Raw genomic sequence first — 11,807 nt, forward strand, 5'->3', positions numbered from 1 at the left:
TTTTTGATTTTCTTATGGTAGTTAAATTAAATTTAGCGTAAATAAATAGAGCTATATTTATTAATTATTTCAAAGTGACAATTTTAATCAAATTCAAACATGGAGTCTTTTATTTTGTTGTTATCAATATATTTTTCTGTTGCCATAGTACCTGTTTTTTCACCATCTTCCTGTTCGAATATAAAGCAGGCACTATGTTGCCGGACTGCACTGGTTTTCCTATTAATGTTTATTTCGTAGAAAATGGGTTAACATAAATGACATGCAAAAACGTCACATTTTGCAAAGAAAAATTATATTGTTTGTCTAAATAAGGGTGCCTTAAGGTAGCCCAAAGTAATACAGACTAAATAATTAAGGATATAACAATAGATCAGAGGGTACTTTTAAGTTGCCCAGAAAATAATATGATTATTTGACCTGCTTCTATTTCTCAGAGGCACTTTATAGTAGCCCAGAAGTATAGAATGGAATATATTTTTATTTAACTAATTTTACACATTTTACTTCGAATTTACATCACAAGAATAGCAAGTTACTTACACAAAATTTCTGTTTGGTTTGTCTTCAAACTATAGGGGATAGTTTGAAGATAATAATACTAGGGGAGCGGGTATTTTTTAATAGCCCAGAAAATCTTTATGATTTATTTGAGATGCTCCTATTTCTCAGAGGTATTTTATAGTAGCCCAGAAATTTAAAATAGATTACATAATATTTATTTAAATATTTTTTTTGTACATTTTACCTTGATTTCACTTTTCAAGCGTAGCAAGTTTACTTGCACTAAATTTTTGTTTGGTTTTGTCAAAATATTAAAAATAATATTACAGAAACCATTGTGGAGGTGCATAGCCCGTCAGTTTCACTAAATAATAATATAAGTATTTATGTAAATGTTTATATTACTGAATAGAGAATTGAAGAACCTTTCAAATGAGCTAGCACACGACCCCTATTCTCGTTTAAAAAAATCATCGATTACGTCATCACGTCCAGATGGATGACGTCACTATTATACCATATATGCCACAATATCATAAAAATCGACCTGTTTCGGGATTTTTCCTTAAAGTAGCCGGTTTACGAAAAAACGAATTTGTCCTTTCATTTGCACCAAGGAGTTGTGTATATTGTATTGCAAAAAACTCTTCGGGATTTCATCAATCGATGTTTAAAGAATATCTACCTACCTTGGCAACATTCAAATTTTCAGTTTTTCACATAGTGTTTGAGGGTTAAAAATGGCCGTTTTCGCAATTTTTCAATTTTTAATCGCTTATATGTCAAAAACTATCATTTTTAGAGAAAAGTCACTAAAGACCTCTTCTGCTTGGAATGATCCAAAAAACCTAAAAAGCTTTTTCCATGCAAAAAAAAATAATTTTAGGAAAAAACAAAAAAAAACGTTTAAAAAATTTTTGACCACCTTTTGGTCCTGGCAACATGCAAATTTGTTAAAAGGAGTCCTTTTTGAGTAAGATTGTGCAAAAAATCCGAATTAGAATATTTTTCCTAGCGGATGCGCAGTGGCTTTCTGGACTAATAATAACTAGTCTAGTACATAAGTAATAATAAATTTAACAAAAAGTTATGCGCTATCACTAACTGAAATTGAGCACTGAAATACGAAGATATATTTCGAATATAAGGTGACGGTGCTACGACAGACGAAAACGACAAGAAGAGAAAAGGAGACCAAGAGAAAGAATTGCAACGGGCTTTCAACAAAAGTGGAAAAATAGGCAGATATCCTACCTGTAGATGGGAGAAAATGGAAGAAAATGTACAATTTTTTGCATATTCACTTTTAGAAGATACCAAAGAATAAGGTTCAAGAGGTCATCTAGGTGAAAAGTGGTCAAAGAATTGTAAAAAAATAATTGTTTTCGGCCCGGACAATATTTATTGAATATTTTAGACGATCCTGAACAAAAAAGGTGTGTTATAGTTTTTCTTTATTTGATCCATGGCCGTTTTCGAATTATAAACGATATAAAACTAAAAAAAAAACAAAAAAAATGATTTTTCAAGAAACAAAAACACAGTACAAAATATTATTTTTGAATTCATTAAGTGCCTACTAAATACAAGTTCAACCTTATTTCATCAGTTTCCAAAAATCATGTTGGCCTATTTCAGTTATATATATTCAGGCTTATTTTTTTACCTGTTAAACGTAAAAAAATTGTTCGGGCCGAAGAAATTGATTTTTTACAATTTGTTTAAAAAAATGTTTAAATAAATTAAGACGACTTTTCGCATCGACGACCTCTTGAATCTTAATCTGGGCTATATCATGAAAGTGATTATGCAAAAACATCTTATGGAAATGTTTTTTCCGAACGAACACTAGCTTTTTTATTTATCTCAAAGAAATTTTTAGAAATTTTAAAATCTTTATACTTACCATAGCAGCAGCAAATAATAGAGACAAAAATGTAAGTACTTTCATATTTAATTATTGATATAATATCTGCTACCACTAAACGACAACTGAAGAGTAACCCCTTTTAGAACAAATTTTTACTTTTAATATTTTGTTTAGAGTACGTTAAAGTTAAAGCCTCATCATTCGTTTTCTTTTTTACAAAAGTTAAAAAACTGAAATGAAAAACGTCTGTAAATGTGTTGTATCTCAACTATCAACATTGGTAAGGCGATTTTATTTAAACAAATATTAATAACTAATAAATAGGCCAGTACTTTCAGGCCCTAATTAATCAATAATTTGGCATACAAAATAATAATAATACTCTGGGCTAATTAGCAAAATACAAGGAAAAGTTATTTACCAGCAATTTTATTGCTGGAATCGAATCTTGGTATTGTATGTATTAATAGGATAGATATGCAAAGTCCGCAGATAGTGTGCTACTTTTTTTATAAACAAAATGGCGCCCGAAAATCGTGTTTTTTTCAATTTTTGCTCTATAACTCCAAAGATTTTAACTTTAGACCAAAAACACTCAAATAAAAATTCACCACAATTAAATTCTGCATAGAGACGTGTTTTTTTCGATTTACTTCGACGAAAACTTTCCCCGGAAAAAGCGGGTTTTTCCAACAAAATCTTTAATTTTCAACTAAACTTTTAGATAAGTAGTTGTTAATCAATAATTAAATCACTTGGTAACGTAAAAGCCCTTTCCGTATATATTATAATTCCAGAAGTCTATGGAAATTAAATCAACAGTTTAGCAACAATTAAAATGTTAATTAAAAATTTACGGTCGCTATAATAACCACAATAATTATGATGCATAAGAATAACTATGATTTTTTCATAAAAAGACACTATACCTATCTAATGTACTTTACAGAATGGAAATTGGACTATTTTAGCGGCCTCAGGAATATTTTAAAATTATAAACAATTTTTTGGTTTATAAACAAATAGAATATCTCGGGAAATGTTAAACTAAATTAAATTATGAAAACGGTAATCGAAAGATAGCGGCAGGACGCTTCTTCAAAAGGAAAAAACCTTTAATTATGACGAGTGGTTCCTGAGATACAATCGGTCAAAGTTGACCGGAATTTACGGTAAAGATATAAACAATAAGATCATAATTTTCAAACAATCACCTTTTTATTTTTGTCCTCTTTCTCCACACCAATTTTCATATCTTTAAAATCCTCATAACATATATTATTATAATAAAAACTATCGATAATACGTGTGAAAATTGCCAAAAATAGCAAAATTCCAATCAATAATTAGGTTGGAGAAAATGTAACCCTCAAAGTTCAAAATCGGTATACGTTAACAAAATGCATTTTCTCGGCTTCCCATGGAGCAATTTCCTTCTTTATTTTTTTGTTCCCTAATAACTCGAGCAGAGACATCGAACTAACGCATTATTAAATGTCAAACTTGCTTTTGTTTTGTTATAATAGATTAATTTATTTATAAGAACAGAAAATTACATATTTTTTCCAGTTGTAGGCTTTTTTTTAGATAAACTTACTACAAGTGTACCTTTTAAAGTGAAAAACATAAATATTCTCATTTGAAAGCTGTATAATTATTTAAACAATTTTTATTTAAACAAATTAAAATATTGTGTTATAATAAATTAATTAATTTATTATAACAAAACAAAAGCAAGTTTGACATTTAATAATGCGTTAGTTCGATGGCTCTACTCGAGTTACTTGGGAACAAAAAAAGAATAAAGGAAATTGCTCCATGGGAAGCCGAGAAAATGCATTTTTTTAACGTATACCGATTTTGAACTTTGAGGGTTACATTTTCTCCAACCTAATTTTTGATTGGAATTTTGCTATTTTTGGCAATTTTCACACGTATTATCGATAGTTTTTATTATAATAATATATGTTATGAGGATTTTAAAGATATGAAAATTGGTGTGGAGAAAGAGGACAAAAATAAAAAGGTGATAGTTTGAAAATTATGATCCTATTGTTTATATCCTTGCCGTAAATTTTGGTCAACTTTGACAGGTTGTATCTCAGGAACCACTCATCATAATTAAACGTTTTTCTTTTAAAAGAAGCGTCCTGCCGCTGTATTTCGAATATTGTTTTCTCAATTTAATTTGGTTTAATATTTCCCGAGATATTCTATTTGTTTATAAGCCAAAAAATTGTTTATAATTTTAAAATATTCCTGAGGCCGCTTAAATAGTCCAATTTCAATTCTGTAAAGTACATTAGATAGGTATAGTATCTTTTTATGAAAAAATCATAGTTATTCTTATGCGTCACAATTATTGTCTTTATTATAGCGACCGTAAATTTTTAATTAACATTTCAATTGTTGCTTAACTGTTCATTCAATTTCCATCGGCTTCTGGAATTATAATACATACGGAAAGGGTTTTTACTTTACCAAGTTATTTAATTATTGATTTACAACTACTGATCTAAAAGTTTAGTTGAAAATTAAAGATTTTGTTGGAAAAACTCGCTTTTTCCGGGGAAAGTTTTCGTCGAAGTAAATCGGATAAAACACGTCTCTATGCAGAATTTAATTGCGGTGAATTTTTATTTGAGTGTTTTTGGTCTAAAGTTAAAATCTTTGGATTTATAGAGCAAAAATTGAAAAAAAAAACCGATTTTCGGGCGCCATTTGTTTATAAAAAAAGTAGCACACTATCTGCGGACTTTGCATATATATTATTAATATATACAATCATAAGTTTCGATTCCAGCAATAAAATTGCTGGTAAATAACTTTTCCCAAAAATGGCCTATTCTCCGATAATCAGCCCAGACTATACGACGTGCTAACTTGCTAAACTGAATGACTTATTCTGTATATTACTCTTCAAAAATTTATTACCTGACTTTTCTCGTTTACAGTGATTCCATTTTTTGCCTTTTATCTGATGTATTTGAAGTTCGCCGGACATACTCTAAGAAGAATGAAAGATGGACTAAAATGATGATACATTGTAGACCGTGAAACCACAAAAGAAAAAAGGGAAGGCCACAATTGTGATGATCAAGTGACCTGAAACTGAAAAACATGCCGGGTCAAAATGGATGCAAAATGCCCAAGATAGTGAGGCATGGAAAAAGAAAAGGAGACCTATGTCCAAGGATAGATGTTTAGGGCTGATTAGATAGATAGATAGATTTTTTGTCAGTTTTTGCTATCTACAGTTTTTGATACTTTCAATGCTCTTGTTTTTCTTTATAAAATGTTCTATTTTTTCGGTATTGTTGTGTCTTATACTTTTTCTTATTGTCATATTAAGTTCCTTATATTCCAGTTGATTTCGATTCATTATATGTAGCTTCTGTACTTTTGTCTTTAATTATGTGTTGTGTTTTGACCTCAATTTATTTATTTTATATTTCTTATCGGTTTTTTTATCGCAATTATTATACTGGATCTCATTAATTCACATTTAAAAGATTACAAAATAGTTCTTATAAACATTTATTTTCTATTCTAAAATTATTTACAAAAAAGCTAATCACAAAAGGTATTATAAGCATTCCTTCAAGAAATGAAAACCATGGTTATCTAGACATCTCCATAGACCAAAAGCTGTGTTGACGGGATATTCACCAGGAACAGCGCAAGTCTTGATGTAGTACTCAGGATCTTCCTCACCGCAGATCATTCCAAGCTTATATCTCAAGTTCTCCATATTCAATTGTCCATGTCTACCCATAAATCCATATCCCTTGGCCAGGCATAACATATAATCTCCCAAAGGCTCGTAATCCTCGTATCTGAACGGATCTTGGATGTATTCCAATTCACACGAGCTCTCCTCTTGGCATTGTGAGTGGAGCCGATGAAGCAACGACTTTTCACGACTTGCGAGGACGAAGTTTTTGAAGTAGTGACCTCTTCCATGACTTCCATGATGTCTTCCTCCATAATGACCTTCTCCGTGTGATTCACCTCTTCCATAATGCCTTTCTCCGTATTGTTCACCTCTTCCATAATTACTTTCTCCGTATTGTTCACCTCTTCCATAATTACTTTCTCCGTATTGTTCATCTCCTTCATAAAGACCTTCTCCATATGATCCACCTCCATGTCCATAGCTAGCCTGCAATAAAAAACAAATGAATTTATTATTCATTAGAACATCATCATAAAATAGTATATGAAACAGCAAAATGTTTTTCTCCATTAAAAAAATCTATTTAATATTCACGTCACTGTCCTGTGTTTGGGCATGACACATATACACCAGTGACGGCTCGTGATGTTTACAATAAGGGAGGCTATACCTAACTCTAAAATATCTAGACAAATTTGCACTAGCAAAAAAATGCGCCAAAAACTGTTATGTAAGGCCCTATTTTTTGACCATTTTTTATTTACATTTCATAATATCATCATAATAATTTTATAATATCATATCATTTTAAAAATAATTAGTCTAATTATTGTAAAAGTTTAATACCAAAGTTTGTGTCGTTTATTTGTTAACAATTCCATCTTTGTAAGTAGATATGCATATCAAAATAAATACAGATTTGAAGTTTTACAGTCCATACAGGTTGAAGGTTCACATTTTTTAAGATACTCAACTGAATTTTTTTAATTCTAAACGCGGCCTACTGCGAATCCAAAAACATGATAAATTACCGATATTTTGCTTTGCGTTACAAATATCGGAAAAATTTATTTTAACAATTTTTTTCAAATGTTATTCTAACCCCAAATACCAAATTTCATAACAAAATTCGCACTTTTAGTTTTTTCATTATTTTTAGTCAGTACCCTAAAATTCGTTGTCCCGAGATGCACGCAACGGCAACGGAGCCGAGAAACTAGTTAGCCTCCGTTGGTAAATATCCGGGCAGCGTGTGATGGCACCGTAGATGCCACTGTTATGAGACCGGGTCTCCTTAAACTCCTGCTGCGCTGCGCGGAGCATTAGCAACGGAGGCTGACCGGCTTCTCGGCTCCGTTCATGCATCTCGGGATAACCCAGGGTCCTGCCTACAATAATAATTAAAAAAACTGAGACGCAATCAGCGTTCTAATGCTAATGCTCCGTGCGTATGGATATTTAGTGATAATGGAATTTACACGTTGTATAATAGTGAGGGTGCTTGTTGTTTTTCGCGATTCAAGATAAACAAAGCAGTGTAGCGGGTGTAAAAAATTTATGGGGAGGCTAAGCCTCCCTTGCCTCCTCTGACGAGCCGCCACTGATATACACATTATAATAGTGAGGGGCAAAATTATTGAATACATTCATTTTCTCTAAAATAGGCGATTTTGGAGATAAATCCCGAAACAGGTAGATTTTTGTTCTTAAATTATAATTTTTCGGCATATGTGTCATACTAATGACGTCATTTATCCGGACGTGATGACGTAATCAATTATTTTTTTAATAGGAATAAGGGTCGTGTGGTAGCTCATTTGAAAAGATGTTATGCTCTATTCAGTAATATAAACACTAACATCATTATTTATACAGGGTGGCTAAAGAAATAATTTTTGAAATAAATTAATTAAAATAAAAAAGAGAATGCATATAATTTATTTTACTCAAAATACATTTTAATGCTGTTAGAAAATAGAAAAAAATGTTAATTTCCCAAATACACGTTGATATTCGCTTAAATTAAATGTCAAACACCCTCCCACCTGTCTCTTGACAGTTTGAACATTTAATTTAAGCGAACAGCAATATTCATTTGTCAAGTAAACATATTTTTCTATTTTCGTACATAGTCCAGAAAGCCACTGCGCGTCCGCTAGGAAAAATATTCTAATTCGGATTTTTTGCACAATGCAAAGACATGGGGATTCATTAAGCCCTATGCTACTCAATCTAATCATAGATGAAGTTGTAAAGAGCATCAAACGAAGAAGGATGCAGAATGAGGAACAATGTAATTAAAATTCTGATATGGAGATGATGCAGCAATGATACCCAAAATGAAGAAAATTTAAAGATGAGTTTACAGATTTAACACAAGTAAAATAATTTAACATTGCAACTAAACAAACTAGAACACTGGTAACCGGTAAAGAACCAATAAGATGTAAACTGGAAGTCGATGGAATTAGCATTGAACAAGTAATGGAAATAAAGTATCAAAGGAGAGAGAGAGTAAATCTATGGAGATGTTGAAAAAGAAGTAAACGATTAAGTACAAAGAGCAAATAGATAAGCAGGACCCTGTAAGGGGGTAGGCGCAAAATCTTGGTCCAATGCTTTAAATCCATTCTTTTTTTTTCAAATCCTAAGGAAACCAATAAATATTTTTGAAAAATTGATTGAAATGAAAGATAACATTATTACCGAGAGCCGAAAGTCCCTTAGAATAAACAAAAAGTTTCTTTTGAACGACATATTTGAAATTAAAAATCACACTAAATTTTCTCTTTCTTTTCACCTCTTTAACTTATTAAAAAAACATTATAGAAGTTTTCAGGGACTTTCGAACCTCAGTAATAATGTAATCTTTCTTTCTGCGTTTTAATTTTTCAAAAATACTTATTAGTTTTCTTAGAATTCGAAAAAAAAATGAATGTATTTAAATAGCATTGGACCAAGATTTTTCGTCTACCCCCTTAATAACACTATAAGGCGTAAAAAAGGACAGGGTTACGCACACATCAAAAATAAGACACAGCCAAAACACTAAACAAGAGAAATCTGAATCAAAGGACATAGCCAGATAGGCAAAGACCATTAAGAATTATGATGTCAAAGGAACATAAATACATAAGATAAAAAACTAAAAGCAGTAACGAGCAAAAAAGTATTTCGTATAGTATGACAAATTGAATACTCGATCTGTATAATTCGATTATACAAAAATTTTAAATTTACCAATTTGTACACTTACCATAGTGGCAGCAATAAACAATGAGAAAATAACAACTGCTTTCATATTGGAATATTGATGTATTCACTATGTATCACCACCAATAGTCACCTAAACTATGATGTCTGCTGAAACAAATATCTTCTTTTAAACAAATGCCTTTCCAATATTACCAGGAATTTACCTACCCAGTAATAAACCTAACAACGTTTTAATTAATGTCAGTAATTCCTATTAATGACTTCTAATTTTGCAGTAAGTATTTTTTAATTTTATTCCAACAGCTGTAATTCATTTTTACCTGATGAACCTTTTTAATTACAATTTAGTGGGTATAAACAATATATTTTCTGTTGTACAGTGTGTAAAATCCACAGCATGGTGGGGATATGTAGATTATGTGTTCTCAATATGGTCTCATGGACAATAATATCTACCGCGAAATGGAATATAATAACACACTACTTTTGCTCGATGTTTTAATTTTAAAGAAGCATACGGGATATGTATCCCTTGATTATCCCTTGTCGCTTATAAATAAGAAATTGTCAAGTGTAGACCAAATGGAGCAGAACACGTTCCTACAATATCCACAAGAAATAATACGAGGAATATAACAGTATTATAATATGTAAAAATGAAATCTATTTTATCTAAAACTAAACCTATGAGCTAAACCAATGAACAAGACAGAACAAAGAATAGAATAAGTAAACATCAATAATTATATCAAAAATAGAGACTTTGATAGGTGTCAAATATGTATGTAAACATGCCTCGGAAAATAAACATAATAGTCCCTTCTTTAACGGTAAAATATTGCAAAACCTCTAAATTTTAAAGAACCGCTTGCATTGACATGAAATTTGGCATACACATAGCTAACAAGTCAAAGAAAAAAAGTGATATTGTGCCGATATGTGCTCTTGCCCCGAGGATGGTTTTCACCCCCTCTTGTGGGTGAAAAAATATTCGTCCAAAGAAAGTCAGGAAATGGATAAACTTGCTAATTTTAAGTAACTTTTGTTCTATAGAGTTTTTTCACCAAGTCAATATTTTTCGAGTTATTTGGCAGTGAATATGTTCATTTTTTCAACAAAATAACCACGCTTTTAGACGGTTTTTCGCAAATAACTCAAATAGTAAGTATTTTGTCGAAAAAAGATTCTTAGCAAGAATATAGCCTGTAAAAAATTTAAAAAAAATGGTGTATATATCACGTCTCTACGCCTAGTAGAAGCAGAGTTATAGCTAATGAAAAATAGGTTCATATTCGTCAAATTTCAAATGGAATACTTTAACGTAAAATAACCAAAAATGAAGCACATTTCGGGGAAAACTTATTAAAACTTATTTAAAGTGTTTAAAAAAAGCTTTATTTTTGTTTTATAAAAAAATTTCTAGCATCAAAATTAAAACAGTTACGCTCAAAATAACGTTAGTCCCTTTTGGTTTTGGTAAAAATATCGAGAAATTCACCCCCTAATTAGTATCTTAAATGAACTTAATCGTTACGACTTCACAAGTTTTTTGACTCGTGTATATACTGTTTATATGATCTGTAAGTCTCATCGGTTCAAAGTCCTTATTATTGAAAGGGCTGTAGCTAAAAGGGGTTGAACGAGTCACTGTTCACGAATGTATGCAAATTTAGAAACACCACATCTTAATCAATTTTTGTCTAACAGAAAAACAAAAAAGTATATGATATTCAGAAAAGCAAATCTGACTTTTTTCTGTTTTCTTCAAAATAAGCAATTTGAACCGATGAAACTTAAAGATCATATAAACACAACATAAGTAAAATAATTTGTGAAGCCCGGGGCTTCATAATTTGTGAAGGGGTTTTCCAGATTTTTTTTGCAAAAACAAAAACGGACCAACTTTATTTTGAGCGTAACTGGCTTAAATTTAACGCTAGAACTTTTTGTAAAAACAGAAATAGAGATTTTTTTAAACACTTTAAAAAAGTTATAATGGGTTTTCCCCAAAAAGTGCTTAATTTTTTGGATATTTTACGTCAAAATATTCTATTTGAAATTTGGTAAATATGAATCTACTTTTCATTCGCTATAACTCTGGTTCTACGAGATCCAGAGACCTAACGCGTACACCATTTTTTTAACTTTTTTATAGGCTATATTTTTGCTAAGAACGTTTTTTTCGACGAAATACTTACTTTTTGAGTTATTTGCGAAAAATAGTCTAAAAATGTGGTTAATTTTGTTGACAAATGAACATATTCACTCGCAAATAACTCGAAAATTGTTGACTTAATGAAAAAGCTCTATAGAACAAAAGCTACTTAAAATTAGTCAGTTTATCCATTTCCGGACTTATTTTGGACATATATTTTTCACCCACAATAGGGGGTAAAAGTCACCCCCAGGGCAAAAGCACACATCTGCACAATATCACTTTTTTTCTTTGACATGTAAGCTATACGTATGCCAAATTTCATGTCAATCCAAGCGGTTCTTTAAAATTTAGAGCAAAAACCGTGAAAGAATGGACTATAAAAA

At 30.9% G+C, this 11,807-nt stretch overlaps 1 protein-coding gene across 1 annotated transcript; it reads right to left on the bottom strand.

Moving 5' to 3' along the window:
- Positions 1–5,897: 5,897 nt before the first annotated feature.
- LOC114332641 (uncharacterized) lies at positions 5,898–9,534 on the bottom strand. The gene is made up of 2 exons (XM_028282463.2): positions 9,307–9,534; positions 5,898–6,536 (listed from the first exon to the last, which is right to left on the bottom strand). The coding sequence occupies exons 1-2, from the start codon at positions 9,349–9,351 to the stop codon at positions 5,961–5,963; spliced, it is 621 nt and encodes a 206-aa protein (XP_028138264.2). The 5' UTR covers positions 9,352–9,534; the 3' UTR covers positions 5,898–5,960.
- Between the last annotated feature and the right edge of the window lie 2,273 nt (positions 9,535–11,807).

Source organism: Diabrotica virgifera, chromosome 5, assembly GCF_917563875.1.
Source record: "Diabrotica virgifera virgifera chromosome 5, PGI_DIABVI_V3a".
NCBI classification, from domain to species: domain Eukaryota; kingdom Metazoa; phylum Arthropoda; class Insecta; order Coleoptera; family Chrysomelidae; genus Diabrotica; species Diabrotica virgifera.

Excerpts from the sequence above, each read along its gene's own strand:
- LOC114332641 (XM_028282463.2), bottom strand. The coding sequence starts at position 9,351 with ATGAAAGCAGTTGTTATTTTCTCATTGTTTATTGCTGCCACTATG. Across the intron at positions 6,537-9,306 it reads TGTTTATTGCTGCCACTATG|GCTAGCTATGGACATGGAGG; the intron begins GTAAGTGTACAA and ends TTTTTATTGCAG.